The 26488-nt window shown below is 55.1% G+C and overlaps 1 protein-coding gene across 2 annotated transcripts; it reads left to right on the top strand.

Annotated features, from left to right (window-relative positions):
• The first annotated feature begins 899 nt into the window (after positions 1-899).
• Positions 900-26410, top strand: sarm1 (sterile alpha and TIR motif containing 1). 2 transcript variants are annotated; one of them, XM_052035460.1, is made up of 9 exons: positions 900-1670; positions 4675-5290; positions 9667-9879; positions 11132-11223; positions 11994-12229; positions 14176-14275; positions 15523-15712; positions 18147-18268; positions 23612-26410. In XM_052035460.1, the coding sequence occupies exons 1-9, from the start codon at positions 1345-1347 to the stop codon at positions 23718-23720; spliced, it is 2004 nt and encodes a 667-aa protein (XP_051891420.1). In that variant the 5' UTR covers positions 900-1344; the 3' UTR covers positions 23721-26410. The 2 variants fall into 2 exon arrangements, with proteins under 2 accessions (XP_051891420.1, XP_051891419.1); XM_052035459.1 differs by having other exon boundaries at positions 11994-12259.
• Positions 26411-26488: the final 78 nt, after the last annotated feature.

Raw genomic sequence — 26488 nt, 5'->3', positions numbered from 1 at the left:
ACCTTCCAGCAGCATCTGATGTCTGTCTTGGTGTGCGTCCCCGGGAACAGCCTGGAGATCAGAGTCCTCTGTCACACAGCTGCTGAGGATGAACCGGGACAGACCCTCACATCCGTCTCCACACCCTCTGGGCAAACCCACAGTCTGCAAAGAGGTGGGTGACCGTCTCCTCCCCACCACAGCCCTCCCGAGGGCAGCGTGCATTGGGGATGATGTGTCGCCTGTGGAGGAAAGCTCTGACTGGGAGGGCCCCTCTCACCGCCAGTCAAGTGAGGTCTTGGTGCTTGCTGGACAGATCTGGCGATGAGGCGTTCTGCCAGAACGTTTGAACCGTTTGCTCAGGGAACCACCCAACCATACCCACAGTCCCTGTGTGCGTGACCACTGCCCGATGGACTTGTGGTCAATGGTGTTTATTCGGAAGAACTCATCCACACAAGACAGGTAGTGCGGCAACGTCCGGCTGACCGGGGCGTTGGCCAGTGACGGGACTGGACCCATCCTCCGCAGCACCGGGGACAGGCAGAGCCTCCGCACATGGTGACACTCGGTGCCCACGTACCGGGGGTCCACACACCGACTGGTGCACCCCCGGGCGGAGGTGGGCACCAGGATGAGGGCACGGTTGGGCTTGCTGCAGATCCCAGCAGCTGCAGTCACTGGTGTGGCCGGAGGGGGTGGGGGGGCTGCCACAGACCCCGGCGCTGTGGGAGGGGGTGGGTGCCCCACCCCTGTCCGCACCGGGCTCAGCTCGCCAGCTTTCTCCTGAGCTGCATTGCTGCAGGGGCTCCGCGCACACTCTGGGGCGTTGCCCCCTGTCCCGGGGCGTTACGGATCCCGGGCCGGGCCCGCGTTGCGGATTCGTTCTCCGGTTCTGCTTTTCGCCGCAGGATCTCCGCACCCGGTGATGTCATTCTGCGGCTGCGCACTGGCTCCGCCGCCTTTGTCCCGGCCGCTGTCCGTGGTCTGGAGCCGCTGCTCCTGTCCCGGAGAGTCCCGGGCTGACCCGGTCCCGTCCCGACCCGGTCCCGTCCCCGTCCCCGTCCCATACCGGAGTGTCCCGGTCCTGATCAGGTACTAACCCGGTTCTGTCCCGGTCTGAACCCGGTACCATCCAGTCCTGCTCCTGACTCGGTTCTAACTTGGTCCTGTCCCGGTCCTGTCCCGGTACTAACTGGGTCCTGACCTACTAACCTGGTGCTGTCCCGGTCCTAACTAGGTCCTGTCCCGGTCCGGAGCCGCTCCCGTCCCGTCCCGTGCTGAGCCGCCCCCGTCCTGGTCCAGAGCCGGTCCTGACCCGGTCCAGAGCCGGACAGGCTGGGCACTGCCCCGCTCCCCCGGACTATGCTGAGCCAGGGCCGGCGGAAGAAGTTGGCGAGTGCGCCGGGCCCGGACTGCGGCTCGGCGCAGGACCTGCGGGAGGCTCTGTCCGCCCTGCGCAGCGACCAGACCGAGGAGGAGAAGCGCACCCACTTGGCCTACATCCACCACCTGGTGAAGGAGGCTTGGCTGCTGCCGGCCCGGGGCAGGGAGGTGGCCTCGGCCATGTGCCGGGAGATCCGGCTGCAGGGCACCCTGGAGCTGCTGGTGGCGATGATGCAGGCTCGGGGCACCGACACCCGGTACGAGGCGGGCAAACTGCTGGAGCAGGTGCTGATCACGGAGAACAGGTGAGTGAGGCGAGGGAAGGAGTCACATAGAGAGAGGAGCCCCTCTACCCTCCCTTCCCAGCCCCCTCCACCCCTACTGACCACAAATTACCCCGAACACAACCCACCTTGGAGGGTACAGGGCAGGCACTGCCCTCCCCAGGAACTCCTGGCTGGCATCGGGCAGTTGACTGCTGAAGGGCCTGAGGTTGTTCTAACTGGTCCTGGAGGAGCGCTGGCACCCCCCCCCCCCCCCCCCCCCCCCGTCAAGGCAAGAGGTCGGACAAACCTGGGTTGTCGGAGGCTGAGGGGAGACCTGATAGCGGTCTACAAAATCGAGGGGCGCGGTAAGGGTAGGCAGAGTCTTTTCCCCAGGGTAGAAATGTCAAATACAGGGGGGCGTGCATTGAAGGTGAGGGGGGAATGTTTAAAGGAGATGTGTGGGGCCGGTCTTATTACACAGAGGGCGGTGGGTGCCTGGAACCAGGGGTGGGGTTGGAGGCAGATACAATCGACGTGTTTAGGAGGCTGTTGGGCAGACCCATGAGTATGCAGAGAAACAAAGGGCTGCAGATGCTGGAATCGAGAAGAAAAACACGATGATGCCGGAGGAACTCAGCAGGCCGGGCAGCATCCGTGGAGAAAAGCAGGCGGTCAACGTTTTGGGTCAGGACCCTTCTTTAGGACTGAAGCTAGGAAAGGTCCCCTGGGGCATGGGTCAAAGGTAAGGAGAGGAAGGGGTAAAAGGGTAGGGAAAAAAGCTAGGGTGGAAAAGGGAAGAGGGGAAACGTGCTGGTGGTGGGGGGGTGTGAAACTGCCCCCCCTCCTCCCCCACACCTACCTATCACCTCTCTGTGCCCACCCCACCTCCCCTCTTTTGTCCACCTATCACTGCCCTGCTTTCCCCCTTATATATCGGGCTTCCCCTTTTCCTATCTTCAGTCGTGAAGAAGGGTCCTGACCCAAAACGTTGACCGCCTGCTTTTCTCCACGGACGCTGCCTGGCCTGCTGAGTCCCTCCAGCATCATCGTGTTTTTCATCAAGGACTGGAGGGTTATGGATCCCGTGCAGGCAGAAGGGATTTGTTTAATTTGGCAACATCAGAATCGGGTTTATTATTGCAGTCCGATGATGTGAAATGTCATGTTCTGGTTTCATGGTTTGTGTCCACAACTGACAGTCACTCCAGGCCACTTTGGAGGGCATTGGACACACAGGGTGGGTCTGGAGTCACACACACCAGACGGGGTATGGAGGGCACACCTCTCCCCCCACCCCCCACCCCGAACGGGATCAGAGAACACGGTGGGTTTTACAAAAATCTGCTGGTTTTATGGAAAATATTACCAATGATTAGTTTTATAAATTTGACCAAACGCACGGTGTGAAGCTCTCTCACCACCCCTCCCACAGTGTGGCGCTCCCTCACCGCCCCTCCCGCCATGTGAAGCTCCCTCACTTTCCCTCCCACAGTGTGAAGCTCCCTCACTGCCCCTCCCATGGTGTGAAGTTCCCTCACCGTCCCCCCCCCAACCCCCCGCGGCGTGGTGTTCCCTCGGTGCAGTGTCAGCCTGGACAACTCGCCATGGGGTATGTGGGTCTGTGACCTTGGTTGCACCAGCTGAGGGAATTGGAAGGTCAGTCCACGGAGGGTGGGGTGGGTCGGGGTCACTGGACCTGTGCTGAGGCCGAGTGGCTGGGTGGTGGGATCTGATTGGTGGGCTCAGGTGCTATGGTTGTGGTCTAGGTCCTCAGCTTGTCCCCCTCCCTCTCGTTTCTCCTTGAACCCCAGTCCATTGTGAAAACCGGATTCCCCTCCGTGGACTCTGTCTACACTTCTCGCTGCCTCGGGAAAGCAGCCAGCAGAATCAAAGACCCCACCCACCCCGGACATTCTCTCTTCTCCCCCCTCCCATCGGGCAGAAGACACAAAAGCCTGAAAGCACGTACCACCAGGCTCAAGGACAGCTTCTACCCCACTGTTATCAAACTCTTGAATGGACCTCATATAATAAAGGTGAACTCTTGATCTCTCAGTCTACCTGGTTATGGCCCTTGCACTTTGTTTGTTTACCTGCACTGCACTTTCTCTGTAACTGTTTCTCTGTACGCTGCAAGGAATAAAGTCCCAGCCTGTCCCACCTCTCCCTGTAACTCAGTCCCTCAAGTCCTGGCAGCATCCTGTTCTGAACTCTTCCCAGTTTAATAACATCTTCCCTATAGCAGTGTGATCAAAACCGAACACAACACTCCAAGCGCGGTCTCACCGGTGTCCTGTACAACCACACCGTGACCTCAGTGCCCTGACTAGTGAAAGCCAGTGTGCCAAAAGCAGCCTTCACCACCCTGTCTACCTGTGACCCATCGGGCAGAAGATACAAAAGCCTGAAAGCACGTACCACCAGGCTCACGGACAGCTTCTAGCCCGCTATTATAAGACTATTGAACCGTTCCCTAGTATGATAAGATGGACACTTGACCTAACAATCCACCTCATAATGGCCTTGCACCTCATTGTCTGCCTGCACTGCACTTTCTCTGTAGCTGGGACACTTTATTCTGCATTCTGTTATTGTTATACTTTGTACCACCCCAATGCACTGTTGTAATGAAATGATCTGTACGATCAGTATGCAAGACAGGATTTTCACTGTACCTCGGTACAAGTGACAATAATAAACCAATTTACCGGTTTTACCTGAACTGCAAGGCCCCCCTGTTCTACAACACTCCCCAGGGCCCTGCGTTCACTGTGAAAGTCCCAACTGGATTTGACTTTCCAAAGCGCAACACCTCGCACTTCTCCGAACTAAACTCCTCGGCCCACTTCCCCAGCTGATAAACACCCCCCGTAACTTCTGATAACCTTCGCTGTGCACTGCACCACCTATTTAGTGCCTGTCCCACTACTTGTGACCTGCATGCTGTCCTCCTTTTGTCCGACCTCGATCTGTCCAGACGGCACACAGAGGTTTCACTGTATCTCGGTCCGTGTGACAATAAGATCCCATTCCTCTCTGGCAGGGACCGGCTGGCACGCACCGGTCTGCCGGCTATCCTGCAGCTGGCCACGGAGCGGGAGGACGCAGCCCTGGCGGCCATCGTCTCGGGGATCCTGCAGCACATGTTCAAGCACTCCGAGGGGACCACCTACCTCCTCATCACCAACGGCGGCCTGGACTTCATTCTCTTCTGGTGCCGCAGCAACGACGTCACCATCCTGCGGCACTGCGCCAATGCCCTTGCCAACTGCGCCATGCACGGGGGCAATGCCAACCAGCGGCTGATGATCGAGAAGAAGGCTGCCGACTGGCTGTTCCCCCTGGCCTTCTCCAGGGACAAGATGGTGCAGTTCCACGCCAGCCTGGCCATCACCGTCCTGGCCACCAACAAGGAGATCGAGAAGGAGGTGGAGCGGTCAGGGACGCTGGACCTGGTCGAGCCCTTTGTCGCCTCCCTGCAGCCCGAGGAGTTCGTGCAGAGCTGGCTGGACAGCACGGAGAACTCGCAGGGCCGAACGGCCTGTGAGCTGCAGCGCTTGGTGCAGCTGCTTGACAGCTCCCGCGTGGAGGCTCAGTGCATGGCCACCTTCTACCTGTGCGTGGAGGCAGGCGTGAAGGCCCGGCAGAACAAGACACAGGTATGGGGCCGGGGGGGGGGGGGGGGGGGGGTGGAGGGCTTCGGTGGGAGTTGGGGGGAGGGAGGGTCAGGGGAAGCAGGAGGGTGGAGAGTGTCTCAGAGGGAGCAGGAGGGAGGAAGGAGGGGAGGGGAGAGGGAGGGAGAGGGTAGAGGGAGGAAGGAGGGGAGGGGAGGGGAGAGGGCTCAGAGGGAGCTGGAGGTGGGAGGAAGGGGTGTATGGGGGAGTGGGGGGCAGAGAGGTCAGGGGGAGGGCAGAGGTCAGAGGGACCTGGGGGAGGGGGAGTTGGATGGTGGGGTGGGGGGGAAGAGGTCAGAAGGAGTGGAGGGGGAGGAGGTCTCCCTCACTGCCTCACCCAGTGAACGGTTCAGGACCAGACCTGAGACTTCACGCCCTCTGTCACCGAGTCCTTGCTCCCTCCCCTCCCATGTTCCCTCCTCCTGTGCATCTGCTGTTCTAGGTGTTGTCTCACCGGAATCCTTCACAATTCCAGACATCTTACCTCCTGCTGTCACACCACTCCCCTCCCTCACCGCTGGCAGCCCCCTGTGTAGGGGGCACCGGGTCCCTCTGAACTCCAACACCTTCCAATCCCTCACCTCGTTGGAAGAAGTCCTCCGTATCTTAAAGTGCGTGATCTCTCGTTTCAGCGTTCGATTCCCTCCGCCGTTCTGCAGCCGGTCTCTGAGCCTCCCCGTGTCACTGGGAGGCCTCTCCGCTCCCTGCTCGCATCCCAATGCTGCCACGTCATCGGCAAACCTGGGTACGTTACACTTGATCCCCCATCCAATCCATTGATGTGGATAATGGTCAGCTGGGGTTCCAGCACCCATCCCAACGACTCCGCATTAGCTGCCCTCCCAACCCAGAAGCAACCTCATCCTCACACTGAGCTTCACTCGGTCCATCTCCAACACCTCTCTCCCCTTTCCCGATCTCTCGGTCTCCATCTCTGGAGACAGATGGAGATCTGTCCGTCTGTCTCCTATGTTGGCGCCGGAAGTGTGGCGACACTTGCGGGCTGCCCCCAGAACACTCTACGCAAAGATGCATTTCACTGTGTGTTTCGATGTACATGTGACTAATAAAGAAATCTTATCTTAAACACTGACATCTTTTACAAGCCCACTGACTCCCACAGTTACCTTGACGACACCTCTTCCCACCCCGTCACTTGCAAGGATCTCCCAGTTCCTCTGTCTCTGCCGCATCTGTTGTTGTGATGAGGCTTTCCACTCCAGGACATCTGAGATGTCCTCCTCCGTTAGTAAACAGGGTTTCTCTTCCACCACCATCAATGCTGCCCTCACCCGCATCTCCTCCACTTCCCGCACATTTCCCCCCCCCACTCCCCCCCAAAACAACGGGGACAGGGTTCCCCTTGTCCTCACCTACCACCCTACAAGCCTCCGCATCCAACACATCATTCTCTGCAATATCCGCCACCTCCAATGGGACCCCACCACCAGGCACATCTTCCCCTCACCCCCCCTCTCCGCTTTCCGCAGGGACCGCTCTCTCCGCGACTCCCTTGTCCACTCGTCCCTCCCCACTGATGACCCTCCCGCCACTTATCCCTGCAACCGCACCAAGTGCTACACCTGTCCCTACACCTCCTCCCTCACCACCATTCGGGGTCCCAGACAGTCCTTCCAGGTGAGGTTGTGAAGTTGACGAGAGAAGTTGTGAATTTAGTCAAAAAGGAAAAGGTTTCGGAAGCTGAAATCAGACAGGGCCTTTGAGGAATATAAAGAGCTCAAGCAGGGGATTAGGAAGGCCAAAAGGGGCCATGAACTGTCCTTGGCAAGTAGGGTTAAAGATAGTTCCAGGGCATTTTATAATTACATTAAAAGCAGGGAGAGGATAAAGGAGGGAATTTGCATTTGGAGGTGGAGAAAGTGGGCGAGCTACTAACTGAGTACTTTGCGTGGGTGTTCACCAAGGAGAAGGACGTGGAGGACAGTGAGAGCAGTGCGGGGCGTGGTAACGTGCTGGGCTAAATCCCCAGGTTACTGAGAGAGGCAAGAGGAGAGATCGCTGGGATCCTGACGAAGATCTCTGTGTCCTCACTAGCAACAGTCCCGGAGGACTGGAGAGTAGCCAATGTTGTTCCTTTGTTCGAGAAGGGAAGTAGGATAATCCGGGAAATGATAGGCCGGCAAGCCTCACATCAGGGGTGGGGAAGCTACTGGGGAGGATTCTTAGGGTTAGGATTTATGCACATTTGGAAAACCATGGCCTGATTAGGGACAGTCGGCATGGCTTTGTGTGGGGCAGGTCGTGTCTTTTAACTTGATTGAGATTTTTGAGGAGGTGGCCAAGGTGATGGATGAGGGCAGGGCAGTGGAGGTCATCTACATGGACTTTGGTAAAGTGTTTGACAAGGTCCCTCATGGGAGGGCGATTCAGAAGGTTAAGATGCACGGGATCCACGGTGACTTGGGAGTTTGGATTCAGAATTGCCCGTAGAAGACAGAGGGCAGTGGTGGAGGGTGTTATACTGGCTGGAGGTCTGTGCTCATTGGTGTTCCCCAGGGATTGGTGCCGGGGCTTCTGTTGTCTGTGATATATATAAATGGGTGAAAATGTAGATGTGTGGGTTAGTAAGTTTGCAGACGACACAGAGATTGGTGGCGTTGTGGACAGTGCAGAGGGCTGTCAAAGGATACGGCAGAATATAGGTCAGTTACAGATATGGGCAGAGACGTGGCAGATGGAGTTTAGTCGGGGCAGATGTGAGGTGTTGCACTTTGGGAGGTCAAATGTAAGGGGAAAGTGTATGGTTAATGGCAGGACTCTGAACAGCATTGATATACAGAGGGATCTTGGGATCCAAGTCCATGGCTCCCTGAAAGTGCCTGCACAAGCAGATAGGGGGGTAAAGAAGGTGTGTGGCATGCTGCCTTTGTTGGTCGGGGAACTGAGTTCGACAGTCAGGAAGTCACACTGCAGTTGTATACAATGGGTGGCACGGTAGTGTAGCGGTCAGCGTGACGCTATTACAGCGCCAGCGGCCCGGGTTCGATTCCCGCCGCTGTCTGTAAGGAGTCTGTATGTTCTCCCCGTCTCTGCGTGAGTTTCCTCCGGGTGCTCCGGTTTCCTCCCACATCCCAAAGACGTACGGGTAGGTTAACATGGGGTTAAAATGGGCGGCGCAGACTCGTTGGGCCGGAATGGCCTATTACTGTGCTGTAAATAAAGTCTTAAAACTTTGCTGAGGCTGCATTTAGAGTATTGTGTGTAATTCTGCTCGCCCCAATACAGGAAGGATGTGAAGAGGGTGCAGAAGAGGTTCTCCAGGACGCTGCCTGGTTAGAGGGCACGAGCTACAAGGAGAGAGAGGCTGGACAAAGTTGGGTTGTTTTCTCTGGAACGGCAGGGGCTGAGGGGAGACATGATAGAGACCTAAAAGAGGCAGAGATAGGGTAGACAGACAGGATCTTTCTCCCAGGGTAGAAACGTCAAGTACTAGAGGACATGCATTTAAGGTGAGAGGGGGAAAATTTTAAGGAGGTGTGCAGGGCAGGTTTTTTTTACCCAGAGAATGGTGGGTGCCTGCAACAGGCTGCCAGGGGAGGTGGGGAAGCAGATACGGTGGTGGTGTTTAAGCTGTCAGATGGACACATGAACATGCGGGGAACAGAGAGATGTGGATCAGGTGCGGGCAGAGGAGATTTCGTTTAATTCGGCATCGCGTTCAGCACAGACACGGTGGGCCGAAGGGCCTGTTCCTGTGCTGTTCTGTGTTCCATGTTCATGACTAACCAGTTCTGAAGTCCTTATCCTAACGGGTGTGACTGCCTCCCGGAGCGGAGTATCCGGGTAACCGCCTCCCTTCCTGATGCATTGCAGTGATTGAATCCCAGGCTCCTGCTCATCAGCTCTGACTGGTTCACTGAGATGGATGGTGAGGGGGCTCCAGCAGATCCAGCTACCCCCTCTGCCTGTTATTAACCTAATTAGTTTCAGGTATAAGTGCACCATTTCCGCTACCTTGGTGAAGCCTCTCACTCCCTGAAGCCCAGTGGGCGCTGCACTGTGCCACAGGCTGAAAGTACCGGCTCCCAGCTGCCTGAGCTCAGGCCGAACCTCGTTACCCGCCCGGCTGCTGGTTTACCCCATGTGAAGGTACAAGGTGAAGGGAATCAATCCTCTGTCCCCACACCCTCCCCACCACTGGTTCTCCCCCTCGCCCTACACCTCCCTCTCCTCCTCTCTTCCCTGGGTCTCCCCCTCTCCCTCTCCCATCAATGGGTCACCCCTCCCCCTCCCTCTGTCAGTGGAGACCCCTCCCTCCCCTGGGTGGGCCGTGCCCGGGAGTGGTGGGTGGGCGTGCGTGGCTGCCTAGATTGTCACTGCGACCACGGTGTGTGTTTCAGGTGCTGCACGAAGTGGGGGCCCCGCACAGTCTGAAGAGGATCGTCAGCTACTCCAACTGCGCCACCGTCTCTGCCCTGGCCAAGAAAGCCCTGTGCCTGCTGGGGGAGGACATCCCGCGCAGACTCTCTCCCACCGTCCCAAACTGGAAGCCCGTCGAGGTGCAGACCTGGCTGCAGCAGGTCGGGTTTGCGGTGTACTGCGAGAAGTTCTGGGTGAGCAGGGGTCCCAGCACAGGGAAGGTGGTCCGGGGGCCTGGTGGTCCACACCATGCGTGGATGACAAGGTCTGTGTGGACATTTGCTTGGGGGGGTCCGAATGTGTGAACCGTCCACGGGTCCACTAACACACACCCTCAACCATAGACGTACCTGTCACAGAGTCATGGATCCCAGCACAAACCATGGCCGTACCAACCACCAGGTACCCATCTACACTCATCCCATTGACCAGCACTGGGTCTGTAACCTTCTCTGCCTGGGGGATTCAAGTGCTTGTCGAAGTCAAGTCCAATGCCATCTCCACAAGTACATGTACTACCTCAGTGCACCCTGTACTACCTCAGCGCACTGTGTAATGAATTGACCTGTACGATCGGTATGCAAGACAAGTTTTCACTGTACCTCAGCACAAGTGACAATAATAAACCAATACCAATGTGTGCACAGGTGCAATGGAAAACTTACTTGCAGCAGCATCTCAGGCACAGAGCATCAGAAAAGCAGCATTCACAAGAAAAACACAAATTAAACACAATTTTTACAAGAAAGATCACAACTAGATCAAAAGAAAAACAAGGTCTATTGTAGTGCAAAGTGGTCATAGTGTTACTAAACTGTAGTGATTAGGGTTGTGCAGGTCGGTTCAAGAACCGAATGGTTGAAGGGAAGTAGCTGTTCCTGAACCTGGTGGTGTGGGACTTCAGGCTTCTGTACCTCCTGCCCGATAGGAGCTGTGACAACTGTCCAGATACTTCTGCAGTGTTGTGAGTCTCTGCCTCCCTGACCCCTCAGGTAGTGTGTTCCAGATTCCAACCCCCCTCTGGGTGAAAGAATCCCTCCTCATGTCCCCTCCAAACCTCCTACCGCTTACCTCAAACCTAATATTATACATCACTGCCATGAGGAAAAATTTCTTCCTTATCTACATCTCTCATTATGTCACCTCCATAGCATCCGCCTCCCGTCCCTCTCAGCCCCCCCCGCTCCAGGGAGAACAACCCCAGCCTACCCTGTCTCTCCTCGTCCGAGGCTCTCCATCGCAGACAACGAATCCCCTCTGTGCCCTCTCCAGTGTAATCACATCCTTCCTGTACTGTGCAGAACTGTGGCCTCGCCAGCACATGCCCATACCTTTCCCCATGCAGAACACTTCACTCTAATGTTAGGAAGTTCTGGATGTGCGTCGAGTGGGATGTGACCCTTAAACCCACTGCCCTGGCCACAAACTGGTTTCTCTCTCTGCCAGGACCTGCAAGTTGACGGAGACCTCCTGCTGTTGGTTACTGATTTGGAATTAAAGGAGGACCTGGGAATACAGTCCAGCATCACTCGCAGAAGGTGCGAGAACATTCTGCTTACTCCCTTATAGAATGACCTGTGATGTGGCTCTAGCTTGTAGTGTGGAGGGAACTTCACCCTGCGCCTGACCCCGGGAGTGTGTGATGGGACGGTGCGGAGGGCACGTCACTCTGTGTCTGACCCTGGGAGTGTGTGACGGGATGGTGCGGAGGGAGCTTCACCCTGTGTCTGACCCCAGGAGTGTGTGATGGGACGGTGCGGAGGGAGCTTCACCCTGTGTCTGACCCCAGGAGTGTGTGATGGGACGGTGCGGAGGGAGCTTCACCCTGTGTCTGACCCCAGGAGTGTGTGACGGGACGGTGCGGAGGGAGCTTCACCCTGTGTCTGACCCCAGGTGTGTGTGATGGGACAGTGTAGAGGGAGCTTCACCCTGTGTCTGACCCCAGGAGTGTGTGACGGGACGGTGCGGAGGGAGCTTCACCCTGTGTCTGACCCCAGGTGTGTGTGATGGGACAGTGTAGAGGGAGCTTCACCCTGTGTCTGACCCCAGGAGTGTGTGACGGGACGGTGCGGAGGGAGCTTCACCCTGTGTCTGACCCCAGGTGTGTGTGATGGGACAGTGTAGAGGGAGCTTCACCCTGTGTCTGACCCCAGGAGTGTGTGACGGGACGGTGCGGAGGGAGCTTCACCCTGTGTCTGACCCCAGGAGTGTGTGATGGGACGGTATAGAGGGGTTTACATTTTACTTTAAGTATGATGTTGCTTTAAACCTGACCATTTTAGTGATGGACAATCTTGCTTTTTCATAGATTTCTTCGGGAACTGAGGGAGTTAAAGACCAACGCCAACTACTCCACCTGTGACCCCAGTAACCTGGCCGACTGGCTGGGCAGCATCGATCCGCACTTCCGACAGTATACCTACAACCTGGTGCACTGCGGGATTGGGAAGGAGACGTTCTCCCAAGTGACAAAGGAGCAACTGATCTCGGATTGTGGGATCGAGAATGGAATTCACCGGGCCCGGATCTTTGCCGCAGGACAGGGTAAAACGCAAGGCATTCACTGGGACATAGGTAAAGATCCCACAAGTGGGAACCCACCCCTGCCTCGGTCTTCCTTGGCACAGTCGAAGTGCCTGCCTTCAGCTCTCTGTGACCCCCAGACTCCGGCTGACTCGCTGTGCCTCCTGCCTCCCTCCCTCTCCTCCTCCAGCGACCATGTTGAGGCCTCCTGTAGGTTTCCCTTGCCTTTGTGGGTTGCTGGCAGGAAGCAGAGACTGTCTGCCTTCACCTCTCCGTACTGTCGATTCGAGCACCGCAGGGCTTGCGGCCCCCTGGCCTCTCCGACAGACGTTCCCCTCGGCCACTGGAAGAGCTGGACTTCTGGGAGTTGATCCAAAGGGAATGAAGACATTCAGTCTCCACCTCCCAAGACACCGACCCACACTGTGTACTGACACCGGACTGTAAGACGAGAGAGAGAGTGGCCGCCGTGTGCACAGTCCACACAACGCATTGCGGTTACTCACCCAGACCACTCTGACAGCACCTCCCAAACCCACTACCTCTCCCACCAGGAAGGACCAGGGCAGCAGGTGCAGGGGAACACCACCACCCGCAGGTTCCCCTCCACGTCACTGGGTCTGAATCCTGGAACTCCCTCCCCAACAGCAGAGTGGGAGCTCCTTCACCAGAGGGACTGCAGCAGTTTGGTTTCTTATTGTCACTTGTACCGAGGTACAGTGAAAAACTTGTCTTGCAGACTGATCAGGTAGACAGTAAGGTGCAAGGTCATAACAAGGTAGATTGTGAGGTCAAGTGTCCATCTCATCGCATAAGGGAACCATTCAATAGTCTTATCACAGTGAGACAGAAGCTGTCCTTGAGCCTGGTGGTACGTGCCCTCAGGCTCCTGTATCTCCTGCCTGGTGGGAGAGAGGAGAGGAGAGAAGAGAGAATGACCCAGGTGGGTGGGGTCTTTGATTATCCCTTTGCCATGGAGGGGAGGCAGGTGTCTGTGACGCGCTGGGCTGTGTCCACAACTCCCTGCAGTTTCTCGCGGTCCTGGGCAGAGCAGTTGCCGTACCAAGCCGTGATACATCCAGATAGGATGCTTTCTATGGTGCATCGATAAAAGTTGGTGAGTGTCAAAGGGGACAAACCAAATTTCTTTAGCCTCCTGAGGAAGTAGAGGCACTGGTGAGCTTTCTTGGCCGTGGCATCTACGTGGTTGGACCAGGACAGGCTGTTGTTGATGTTCACTCCTAGGAACTTGAAGCTCTCAACCCTCTCGACCTCAGCACCATTGATGTAGACAGGTGCATGTACACCACCCCCTTTCCTGAAGTCAATGACCAGCTCTTTTGTTTTACTGACATTGAGGGAAAGGTTGTTGTCATGTCACTAAGCTCTCTATCTCCTTCCTGTACTCCAACTCATCGTTATTTGAGATACGGCCTACAACGGTGGTATCATCTGCAAACTTGTAGATGGAGTTAGAGCAGAATCTGGTCACGCAGTCATGAGTATATTAAGGAGGAGAGTAGAGGGCTGAGGACGCAGCCTTGTGGGGCACTGGTGCTGAGAATAATTGTGCTGGAGGTATTGCTGCCTATCCTCACTGATTGCAGTCTGTTGGTCAGAAAGTCAAGGATCCAGTTACAGAGGGAGGTGTTGAGTCCCAGGTCTCGGAGTTTGGTGATGAGTTTGCTTGGGATTATTGTACTGAAGGCAGAGCTGTAGTCAATAAACAATAGTCTAACGTAGGTGTCTTTATTGTCCAGATGCTCCAGAGGTGAGTGTAGGGCCAGGGAGATGACGTCCCATCTCCCTGGTTCAAGGAGGCAGCTCAACATCCCTCCCTTCCCAAGGGGCAATTAGAGGTGGGCATTAACCACCACCAATGGCCACATCCTGGGTAACGCAATCCTTGCCTGATTTGACTGTCTTATACCCAACCCTGCCCTCTAACACCCAGCTTCTCTTTTCAGAACTGCTGTCCAATTTGCCCCCCGTTCAGGTTGAGGCCAGAGACGAGAGTCCCGACGTCTTCATCAGTTACCGCCGGTCTACGGGATCGCAGCTGGCGAGGTTTGTACCCCCACCCACGGAACTCAGCCCCACCTTTTGGGTGGACACTTGGAGGGGAAGCTGAGGCTTGGAAGCTGGAGGTGAAACCAGGCCAGCAATTGGATGCCCAAACCTCAACAAGGCCAAGTTTCAGAACTAGGGAGGAGGACTCCTCTTCTGTCCCAGGACTGTCTGTCTAGTCCTGTCACCCGATCGTGATGCTGCTTTAATAAGGAAAACTGACAGGATGGAGCGAGAGCTCTGTCCTCTGGTTCAGGAGCCTGGGGCAGAGTCTAAAGATGAGAGCCAGGCAGAGTGTGGACGTCTAGAAATGGTGGTTGGTGGCCGGGAAATGGTTAACTTTGTACCTGAGCCTGATGGAGTATTGTTAATGGAAGTCGTTAAGTGGTATGGGGCTGGGGCAGAGATCAACCCCGATCTCCCTGAGCGGGGAACAAGCTGGGATGGCCAGCTCCTGCCCTCTCCACCTGGCTCAGGCTGAGCCCTGAGCTCTCATCCTCTGAGTCCCAGGAATAGGACTGACATCTGTGGAGCAGGGAACGCCGGCATCGGTGACCACACTGACACCGATAGAGCCCAGTGTAAGTTCCCGTCAATTGTCCCAGAGGCTTCCCTGTCCACTGAGACCTGACCACAGGGCTCACTCCCAGCCTGGGGCCTCCAGAGGACGAGAGACCACAAATCCAATGCTGCATTTAGGGAACTGAGAAATAAGATTCTTAGACAAACTATCTAATAACAATACAGGAGGCTATTTGGCCCCTCAGTCCATGCTAGGTCCCAGGGGAGCAATCCCATCGGCCCCTCCCCCTCTGCTTATCCCCTGCATCTCCTCCTCTCCACATCCGCATCAACCCCCCCCACCGGATTCCACCCCTCACCCACGCACAGTGGCCAACGTGGGAGGTAACTGGAGAGGTCACAGGGAGAGCGTGCAAACTCCACACAGACAGCGCTGGAGGTCGGGATCGAACCTGGGTCACTGGGGGTGAGAGGCAGGGCTGCTAACCACTGCACACGGTCTCACCTTTGCTCTGGCTACAGTGACCCACTGCCAGTAGGCACTCAGGGGACGTGTGACTCCTGTCCCACTTGCAGATGTCTCCCTGTTAACGGCCCCTGCAGTGAGCTACATTGAACCACTGGGGCTCTGGCAGGACATCCTCCGTGAATGAACAAACCCGCAGATGGTGCGGATGGGGAGGGGTGTGAGGGCTGATCTGACGCCGTCCTTCCTTCTCACACAGCCTCCTGAAGGTTCACCTTCAGCTCCGCGGGTTCAGTGTTTTCATCGACGTGGAGAAGCTGGAGGCCGGGATGTTCGAGGACAAACTTGTCCAGAGCGTGAAGCGGGCCAAGAACTTTGTGCTGGTGCTGACAGCCAACGCGCTGGACAAGTGTATGGGGGACCTGGAGTTAAAGGACTGGGTGCACAAGGTGAAAATCTAAACTGGTCAATTGGTTTATTATTGTCACATGTAGCCAGGTACAGTGAGAAACTGTTCTGCATGCCATCCATACAGATCATTTCATCACACCAGTGCATTGAGGTAGTACAAGGGAAAACAATAACAGAATGCAGAATAAAGTGTTGCAGGTACAGAGAAAGTGCAGTGCAGGCAGACAATAAGGTGCAGGGTCATAATGAGGTAGATGGTGAAATCAAGAGTCCATCTTATTATACTAGGGAACAGTTCAATAGTCTTATAACAGTGGGGTAGAAGCTGTCCTTGAGCCTGGTGGTACGTGCTTTCAGGCTTTTGTATCTTCTGCCCGATGGAAGAGGAGAGAATGTCCAGGGTGGGTGGGGTCTTTGATTATGCCGGCTGCTTCACCGAGGCAGCGAGAGGTATATACAAGAGTCCATGGAGGGGAGGCTGGTTTCCGTGACGCGCTGGGCTGTGTCCACAACTCTCTGCAGTTTCTTGTGGTCCAGGGCACAGCAGTTGCCGTACCAAGCCGTGATACATCCAGATAGGATGCTTTCTGTGGTGCATCGATACAAATTAGTCAGAGTCAAAAGGGACAAATTGAATTTCTTTAGCCTCCTGAGGAAGTAGAGGCGCTGGTGAGCTTTCTTGGCCGTGGCATCTACGTGGTTTGACCAGGACAGGCTGCTGGTGATGTTCACTCCCAGGAACTTGGAGCTCTCAACCCTCTCGACCTCAGCACCATCGATGTAGACAGGTGCATGTACACCACCCCCTTTCCTGAAGTCAATGACCAGCTCTTTTGTTTTGCTGACGTTGAGGGAAAGGTTGTCATGACGCCAGGTGAGTGAGGAGAGAAGGGACCCTCCTTTATCAGGGGCAGGAGGTACAGTGAGCCACACCTCACCAGGAGCAACATCACCCAGACAAACTGGATCGTTTCCCTTTACTCCCCTCCACCCCTCCCTCTATCCCTTACTAGCAGCAGAGCACAAGGCACTGTTGGCCATGTTAGTTACATTAGTGCCTGGTCACCACCACCCCCCACCCCCTTGACAGTGAAGGGGTGGAACCCCCAGACAGGTGGGGGTTTGGGGGGGTTGATCAGGTCAGTCGGGGGCAGTGGCTGAATGGGGAGAGGGGGTGGGGAGACGCCTCCTCCCACAAGTTGTGGGATGTTGTGCAGAGGGACATGGTGAGGGGAGAGTGGGGTGGGTTAGAGGGAGCGGTCGGGGAATGGAGGGGGAGTGAGGTGGGGGGGGGGGTGGAGGGGCATTGCAGTGGGTGAGGGAGGGGAATGGACAGAACCAGGCTGGGATTCGGGGTTTGGTTGGACGATTCCCCTGGGAGGGGGGCGATCAGCCCGGAGGATTAATGCCTCCCGCCTCTGCAACACAGACCGGTCACCGAGGGAACGTCTGTGACCTGGGCTCCGACAGTAATTCCCAGCCTCACCTGGGCAGGCACAGGAAGAACCCACCCACACACCCCTGGGACTACAATGGTGAAGGGGCCTCAAGCTGCACAGAACTGCAGCTTCCCTCAGGTAGGGGGCAGTGTTGAGCCACAGGGATCCAGATTGTACCCAACTCTAACGGGCAGAATTGAACTGGTTTCACGTTTTCTGTGTATAAAATTGTGTGGGACCCGTCCCCCAGTGAGGGTCAGTGTGTGTGGGACCCGTCCCCCAGTGAGGGTCAGTGTGTGTGTGGGTCCCGTCCCCCAGTGAGGGTCAGTGTGTGTGTGGGACCCGTCCCCCAGTGAGGGTCAGTGTGTGTGTGGGACCCGTCCCCCAGTGAGGGTCAGTGTGTGTGTGTGGGACCCGTCCCCCAGTGAGGGTCAGTGTGTGTGGGACCCGTCCCCCAGTGAGGGTCAGTGTGTGTGGGACCTGTCCCCCAGTGAGGGTCAGTGTGTGTGGGACCCATCCCCCAGTGAGGGTCAGTGTGTGTGTGGGTCCCGTCCCCCAGTGAGGGTCAGTGTGTGTGTGGGTCCCGTCCCCCAGTGAGGGTCAGTGTGTGTGTGGGACCCGGCCCCCAGTGAGGGTCAGTGTGTGTGTGGGACCCGTCCCCCAGTGAGGGTCAGTGTGCGTGTGGGTCCCGTCCCCCAGTGAGGGTCAGTGTGTGGGGAACCTTCAGGTGGAAGTTCTGGAACTCGAGGGGATTGGGGTTGGCCATCTTCAGACAGGTTTGAGGTGAGTCTGCCGTTCTCCAGGCAGGGTCTGTGGACGCTCCCCCACTGAGAACGTCCATTGTTGGGAACACTTGAGTTTGAGACCCTGAGGGAAATGGAGCTCGATGTGGAGTTGGCTTGGGGTCACCGTGGTGAGGGTTGGAACAGGAATAGCCCTGTGGCTGAATGGCCTTCTGCTCTACCTTCAGCGGATGCAGGTGAGCTGTTCTTTGTCCGGCTGCCTAACCATCTGCACCTCTGACTTGTTGCAGGAGATCGTCATCGCCATGTCATGCAAGAAGAACATTGTCCCCCTCATCGACCAGTTCTCCTGGCCAGACCCCAGCCTGCTCCCGGAGGATATGCGAGGCATTCTCCAGTTCAACGGCGTTCAGTAAGTGGGGTTTCCATGGCTGCTGCACATCTCGGGGAGCTGGGCTGGTCTTTCCCCACACAGAGGCTGACAATGGTGGCACCCAGGCAGTCTGCTCCACACCCTCACTCCGCCGGGTGACCAGGAACTCAGGGGAGGGCACCTCAGCACCATCCTCGTTATCTGTGAGGGAGGGGCACGGACAGAATATCGCGGATCCCACAAAGGCCACTGGCAGTGTGGCGCACCCACCCCCCCCCCCCATGGATGTAAAAGCCCGCTGACCCATACAGGCTCTCTGGACCCCCGTCCTGGGCCACACTCCCAAGCCCCACTCTGGACTGCCCTCACAAATACAGGAACACCTTCCCACTCACTTGGGGCCCGGTTCTCACGTGGAGTCTAGCACTGACCTTGTGAATCCACAGATCCGTGGATAGTAAGTCAGTGGATAACAAGAACACTGTGAATATTATAACTGGGTCTCTGAACAGGAGTAAGTCATGGGATTAAGCAGTAGCCAGCGAGAGCAAGGTTATTAATCAAGATAGTCAGGGACACAGTACAGGGAGGGAAAGGAATACTCAGTTAAACTGCATTCATTAAAATGCATGAGGATTAACAGGTAAAGCGGATGAACTCAGAGCGTGGATTGGCTCTGGAGACCGGGATGTTATAGCCATAACAGAAACATGGCTGAGAGAAGGGCAGGACTGGCAGCTCAGTGTTCCAGGATACAGATGCTAGAGGTGTGACAGAGGTACAGGTAAGCGAGGAGGTGTTGCCTTTCCCCAGTATTGACTGGGCCAGACAGAGTGTTAAGGACCTGGACGGGGTGGAGTTTGTGAAATGTGTCCTGGAAAGTTTCCTGAGCCAATATATAGAGATGCCTACTCAGGAGGGTGTGATACCAGACCTCCTCTTGGGGAACAAGGCAGGGCAAGTAACCGAGGTGGCAGTCAGGAAGCACTTTGGCTCTAGTGACCATAATTCTATTAGTGATAGAAGATAGTGATGGAAAAGGATAGGTCAGGTCCACAGGTTAGAGTACTAGACTGGAGCAGGGCTATTTTTTGAGGGAATTAAGCAGGATCTAGCAGAGTTCAATTGGGAGAGCCTGTTTGAAGAGAAAGGAATGAATGACAAGTGGGAGCATTTAAGAGTGAGATAGCAAGAGTCCAGGAGCAGCATGTTCCTATAAGGGTGAAGAGTAAGCCTGGCAAGTTTAGGGAACCCTGGATGATGAGAGATATTGAGCTCTGGTCAAGAAAAAGGAGATCGGGGATGAGTGAATCCCTTGATGACCATAAAAAGATTTAAAATATACTTAAGAGGGAAATCAGGAGGGCAAAGAGAGGGTATGAGATGGATCTGGCAGGTAAGGTTAAGGAAAATCCCAAGAGGATCTATAGATATATTAGGAGTAAAAGGGTGGCTGGGGATAGAGTAGGTCCCCTTAGAGATCAGCAGAGCCGCCTCTGTCTCGAGCCACAGGAAGAGGGTGGGATATTTAACGAATATTTCACCTCGGTGTTTACTGAGAAGAAAGTTATGGTTGCTTAAGCGATAAGGGAAACTAGTGAAGATGTTTTGGAGAACATTCGTATTACCAGGGAGGAGGTAGTTGCAGCTCACAGTGCATTAAGGTGGATAAATCCCCAGGGCCTGACAGAGTGCATCCTCGGACTTTGTGGGAGGCTGGAGGAGAAATTGTGGAGACTCTTGTGGAGATTTTTGCCACTGGCGAAGTTCCTGAAGACCGGAAGGTGGCTAATGTTTTTCCGTTGTTTAAGGACAAGCCAGGGAACTACAGGTCAGTCAGCCTGACATCAATGGTGGGGAGGTCACTGGAGGGAATTCTGAGGGACAGAATCTACCAGCACTTGGATAGACAGAGTCTGATTAGGAGGAGTCGGCATGGCTTTGTGCATGGAAGGTCAAGTCTGATGATCTTTTTGAAGAGACAACCAAAAGGGTAGATGAGGGGAGGTCAATGGATGTTGTCTGTTTGGACTTTAGCAAGGCCTTCGACAAGGTTCCACATGGTAGGCTGGTCTGGAAGGTTAACATAGACCGTAGAACAGTGCAGCACAGTACAGGCCCTGCGGCCCACCATGTTGTGTCGACCTATATAAACCTACTCCATGATCAATCTAACCCTTCCCTCCTACACAGCCCAGAACCCTCCACTTTCCTTGCCTCCATGTGCTGATCTGAGTCTCTTAAATGTCCCTATTGTATCAGCCTCTACCAGCACCCCCGGCAGTGCGTTCCAGGCACCCACCACTCTGTGTAAAAACCTACCTCTGACATCTTCCCTAAACTTTCCTCCACTCACCTTAAACTGACGTCCTCTTGTATTGCCCATTGCCGCCCTGGGGAAAAGGTGCTGGCTGTCCACACTGTCGATGCCCCTCATAATCTTATACACCTCTATCAAGTTGCCTCTCATCCTGTGTTGCTCCAAAGAGAAAAGCCCTAGCTCGCTCAACCATTCCTCATAAGACATGTTCTCTAATCCAGGGCAGCATCCTGGTAAATCTCCTCTGCACCCTCTCTAAAGGTTCCACATCCTTCCTATAATGGGGTGAACAGAACTGAACACAATACTCTTGGAAGTCCCTTGGAATCCAGGGAGAGCTAGTTAGGTAGATTCAAAATTGACTTGGAGGTGGGAAGCAGAGGGTGGTGGTTGAAGGTTGTTCTCGGGGAATGGAGACCGGTGACGAGTGGTGTGCCGCAGGGGTCGGTGTTGGGATCCTTGTTATTCATTACTTATATAAATGATTTGGATGGGAATGCACAAGGCTTGATCAGTAAGTTTGCAGATGACACAAAATCAGGAGGTGTTGTTGATAGTGAAGAAGGTATTTGTAGATTACGGGGGGATCTTGATCAGTTCGGGAAATGGGCCGAGGAGCGGCAAATGGATTTCAACACAGATAATGTGAGGTGATGCATTTTGGAAAGTCAAACCAATGTAGGACTTGTACTATGAACAGTAGGGCACACGGGAATGTAATGGAACAGAGGGACCTCGGAGTGCAAGTGCGTAGTTCGTTGAAAGCGGCATCACAGGTAGACGGTGGTGAAAAAGGTGTTTAGCACGCTGGCCTTCAGTCAGGGCACTGAGTATAGGGGTTGGGACATTATGTTGCAGTCGTTGGTGAGGCCGCACTTGGAGCACTGTGTAAGTTTTGGTCACCCTGTTATAGGAAAGACATGGTTACACTGGAAAGAGTGGAGAGATTTACGAGGGTGTTGCCAGGTCTAGGGGGCCTGAGTTACAGGGAGAGGTTGGCCAGGCTGGGTCTTTATTCCTTGGAACGTAGGAGAATGAGGGGAGACATTATAGAAATGTTTATAATTATGAGAGGCAGAGATAAGGTGGACGGTAACAGTCTTTTCCCCAGGGTAGGGGAGTCCAATGCTAGAGGGCATGTTTAGGGTGAGAGGGGAAAGATTTAAAAGGGACCAGTGGGGCAACTTTTTCACATAGAAGGTGATAAGTACATGGGACGAACTGCCAGAGGCAGGTACAACAGTGTCATTTAAGAAGCACTTGGATAGGTACATGGAGGGGCAGGGCTTGGAGGGATATGGGCCAAACGCAAGAAATTGGGACTAGCTAGGTGGGCACCGTGGTCGGCATGGACTGGTTGGGCCGAAGGGCCTGTATCTGTGCTGTATGACTGCTCTCCTGCCTTGACCCCTCCCCTGAGCTATCAGCACCCACTGATCTCGGCTCTTTAGCACACTGACGGCCCCCATGCTCTTGTGGAGAGAATCTCAAAGGTTCACACCCTCAGAGTGAAGCACTTTCTCTGCATCCCAATCCATGACCCAAGTTCTAAGAACTTCTATACCTCTCCCTTGATCATTTATCCCGCTTTGTCTTAAATCCACCTCTGCTCTGGTCCATGTTCTCTCCACCCTCCGCGTCGAAGCTGGCTGCCTTCCCAGGGCTTTGGGTCCCGTCTCACCCTCTCTCCAGGACGGTCTATGTACCAGCTCAAAGAGTTGACTTTAAAAATTCTGCCCCTTCTACACCAAGGTGCCCAGTTTGAGGAAGGTGAGATCCCCTATGATTATGACCCGAGTATTTTTACTCTCTGTGACATGCCTATGTATCTGCTCCTTCCTCTCCCACGGTTTGGGGGCCTGAGGTACATGCTCAGCAAGTGATTGCCCCCTGTCTGTTTCCAAGCTCCACCCATCTGGCCTCATTTAAAGAGCCTTTGGGATGTTCTCCCTCCTTACTGCAGCGATGACTCCTGGATTAATATTGCAATGTCCCCCTCCCCCTCCTGTCACACTTGAGGACTCTTCCCCGGAATTTTGTTGCCGGTCCAACTCCACTTTCAGCCACATCTTTGTCCTGGTCAGTACCCTCAGCTCATCTGCATTGACCAGGGGCTGACCCGCAGTAGCCATACACACAGTGTGGCTGCAGGAGCAGGTCAGAGGCTGGGAATCCTGTGGTCAGTAACTCCCCTCCTCACTCCCTAAGGCCTGTCCCCCATCTACACGGCTCGTCAGGAGTGTGAGGGAACACCCCCCACTCGCCTGGGTGGGGGCAGCTCCGACAACACTCAAGCTCGACACCATCCAGGACACAGCAGCCCGCTCGACAGGCACCCCATCCACACCCACTCACTCACTCACCCCACCACCCACACACAGCAGCAGCAGTGTGGACCATCTACAGGACGCACTGCAGCAACTCACCGAGACCCCTCAGACGGCACCTTCCAAACCCACCACCTCTCCCAGCTGGAAGGACCAGGGCAGCAGAAGCCCGGGGACACCACCCCCTGGGAGCTGCCCTGCCACCCACACCACATCCTGACCTGGGAATATATCATCATTCCTTCACCGTCGCTGGGTCAGAACCCCCTCCCTAACAGCACTGTGGGTAGATCCACAACTCAAGGTTCAAGAAGGCAATTGAAATGGCAGTTGGAAAGATTTAGAAGGATATGGGTCAAATGGGACTAGCTTGGATGGACAGCATGGACCAGTTGGGCTGAAGGGCCTGCTTGCGCGCTGTGTGACTCTAATACAGCTGTCAACAACCGTCTCAGGGGCAGCCAGGGATGGGTGACTGAACGCCGGCTCAGCCTGTGGAACCCACAACCAATGAATGAATGAAAACTCTGCAGTTTTATTCCAGTAGATCCTCTCTGTACTTGTCCCTGTGTAACCCGGAGACGGGGACAGTGCGTGTTGCTGGTGCGGGGCTTGGGGTTGAGTTCATTGCCTGTGTCTGCCCTTCGTTCATCTGCCGTGCGCTCCGGTTGCACGTGGTCCTCATCCCCTGTCTGCTCCCCTTGTCTTCAGCTGCCTCTTGTCTCCCTGTCACAGGTGGGTCCATGAATACCAGGATGCCAGCGTGGAGAAGATCCTGCGGTTCCTGCACACTGAGAACGATGGTCCAGCCCCGGCGAACGCCCTGTCTGAGCACCACCCCTAGTGCTGACCTCAGTCCTGTGCCTGTCCTCCTCCTACACAGAAAACCCATGGACTCCTGCCCGACATGGCCCCGACCTCGCCCCGAGTGGAGGTCAGCGCTGACCACGGCGTGGAGGATGGATGGCCAGGGGACCACTGGGCACCACCGGTCTCACGACGTGGAGGGCAAGGCGTCCCTGAGACCTGTTGGCCAGGGACCTGGCCGCTTGTAGTGAGCGGGGACGGGGGTGTGAGGGGTGTTTCTGCAGCTTGTTTTGGCAGTGAAACCCTCACACCGGTCACCAAAAACCCAGGGATCAGCTGGGGCAGGCAGCATGGGTTTCCTCAGGGAGCCGGACACACCCCAGAGACACCTACCCACATACACCTACCCACACAGATACCCACAATAACTCAGACACCCACACACACCTACCTAAACTCACAACTACCCACACTCACACCTACACACCTGCCCATCCCCACTCATACCTCACCCACATGAACACACAAGCACATATGTCTGATGATTCCCAGCCACACTTAGACATACAAATACACACTGACTGACACACACTCACTCAGACACTCACACTCAGGCACTCTCACACTTAAGACATACCCACAGACACACTCACTCAGGCACTCTCTCTGTCTCTCTCTCTCACACACACACACACACACACACACACACACACACACACACACAGGGATTCGTGCTCTGCCGCTGGATCAATAATTCACACAGCCTACCTCTTACCCTGCTGTCTCCTCCCTGTCCCCTCCCTCTCCACCCCCAGTAGCCCTGTGTCTCCAGCTGATCGGTCTACCCCCTCCCCAGCCACAGGGACCCCGCCTCCCCCACTCCTCTACGTGAAGGCTCTCAGTCTTGCTCCAACCCTCAGGATTTTCATTCCAGTTCCTCAGGTTCTCCATTACCCCCTGCTCCTTGGGTGGATGCCCCACACTCCTGCTTCCTGATCCCTGTCTCTCTCTCTCCCTCCCATTCCCTGATCCCACTCTCCCTCCCTCATTCCCCTCTCCGAATCCCAGTCTCTCTCCCTCTTCAGATTTCTCCTTTTCTTCCCTGTCTCTGGATCCAGCCTCTCTCCCACTTACCTCCCGATCTTGGTCTCTCCCTACAACCACACGCTCCCCCTGCCACCTCCGTGACAGACCCACACCCACTGTGCTGGGTGCCAGACCACAGCCTGTCAACCCAGGGTCAGCACAGCCTCTGGCCCTCCGAACTCTGGCACTTACCCAGATCGTTGCCTATCGATCTTCTGTGTCTACTGATGTTCCTTGTGCCTTTACCTTTCCTCCAGGGGTAACACCATTGGATACCCCTCCTGGTTCCCTTCAACCCCCTAGGCCCCCTGGATGGGTAGGTTAAAGTTGCCCTCTCAAATAATGCAATACATATACTGCTGAACTAATAAAAGCTTTAGGATGAAAAAATCTTTGTAGATTTTAGAAAGAGATTTTGTCACAGATCATTAAACAATATTTCCCATGGAGAGTTGTGAAAGTTTGCCCTTTGCTGTTTAAACCCTTTCATTGCTGCCACAGTACCTTCAGACACCGGCCTCCTGCTGCTGATACAACACTGGGTGGCAGTGTGGGCTGCAAGGAGGAGCTTCAGAGCAATTGAACAGATTAAGTGGATAGGCAATGACATGGCAGGTGAAATATCATTTGGAAAAATAAGAGATCAGCCACACTGGCAGAAAAAATAGGGAATTTTTTAAATGGTGAGGGGTTGACAGAGACCTGAGTGTTTCTGTGCACGTCACTGAAGGTTAACCTGCAGGTCCGGCAAGGGGTGTGGTGTGCTGACGATCACTGCTAGAGGATTTGCTCACAAGAGCAGAGAATTCTTGCTCCAGTTACTGGGAACTGCTGCTCTGAATAAGCAGGGAATGGAGGGATATGGATATTGAACAGGCAGAAGTGATTTAATTTAATTCAGTGTCGTGTTCGGATGACATCATGGGCCAGAGGAGCTGTTCCTGTGCTGTACAGTTGTAACACTGTCCCAGGGAGTCTGCACCTCGGCTATCGTGCACTGGTCTGGTCTCCCTACCTACAGGAGGACATGTTCTGTCACAGGGACAGCTCACAAACTCACCAGATTAATTCCTGGAACAGTGGGTTTGTTTTATGTGGAGAGATTATGAAGATCTGGCCTATACGGTCATTGAAACAACCAAAATTCTTATGGAGCCTTTCAGGATGGACAGAGGGGTAAGGTGATTAAATCCGGGGGTCACAGTCCCAAAGGGGTCAGCTACTCAGGGCAGAGAGGAGAAGGAATTTCACCCTAACGGGAGTGAATGTTTGGAATTCTCCGCCCGAGGGCTGTGGAGACTCAGTCGCTGAGGATACTCAAGATGGTTAATGATAGATTTTTAAATATTGTGAATCAAGGGATAGGGGTTCAGTCGGGTGGTCCTGAGGGAGCATTGCACGAGAGGGGCAGTACTGAGGGAGCGTCACACTGTGGGAGGGGCGGTACTGAGGGAGCACTTTGAGGAGTTCCCTTGTGGCAGTGCCCGCTGACCATGCAGCACCCTCCCATCACTGCCCCACTGACACTGCGGCACTCTCTGACATTGCAGAATCGAGTGTGTCAATGTGCATTTCACTGAAGGTTCTGGGGAACGACTTAAACCCACGACTTTCTGATGGAGGCGTGGGAGAGAGAAACTGCTGAATGCATCACTCCTGCACCTTCACAACCGGACAAAGCCACAGGCAGGAGCTCATCCCTGCACCATCCCTGTGGCT

The sequence above is a fragment of the Pristis pectinata genome, chromosome 21 (assembly GCF_009764475.1).
Source record: "Pristis pectinata isolate sPriPec2 chromosome 21, sPriPec2.1.pri, whole genome shotgun sequence".
Lineage (NCBI taxonomy): Eukaryota > Metazoa > Chordata > Chondrichthyes > Rhinopristiformes > Pristidae > Pristis > Pristis pectinata.
This window is presented reverse-complemented; position numbering and strand designations above follow the sequence as displayed.

Excerpts from the sequence above, each read along its gene's own strand:
- sarm1 (XM_052035459.1), top strand. The coding sequence starts at position 1,345 with ATGCTGAGCCAGGGCCGGCGGAAGAAGTTGGCGAGTGCGCCGGGCCCG. Across the intron at positions 15,713-18,146 it reads TAAAGGACTGGGTGCACAAG|GAGATCGTCATCGCCATGTC; the intron begins GTGAAAATCTAA and ends GACTTGTTGCAG. Across the intron at positions 18,269-23,611 it reads CTCCAGTTCAACGGCGTTCA|GTGGGTCCATGAATACCAGG; the intron begins GTAAGTGGGGTT and ends TCCCTGTCACAG.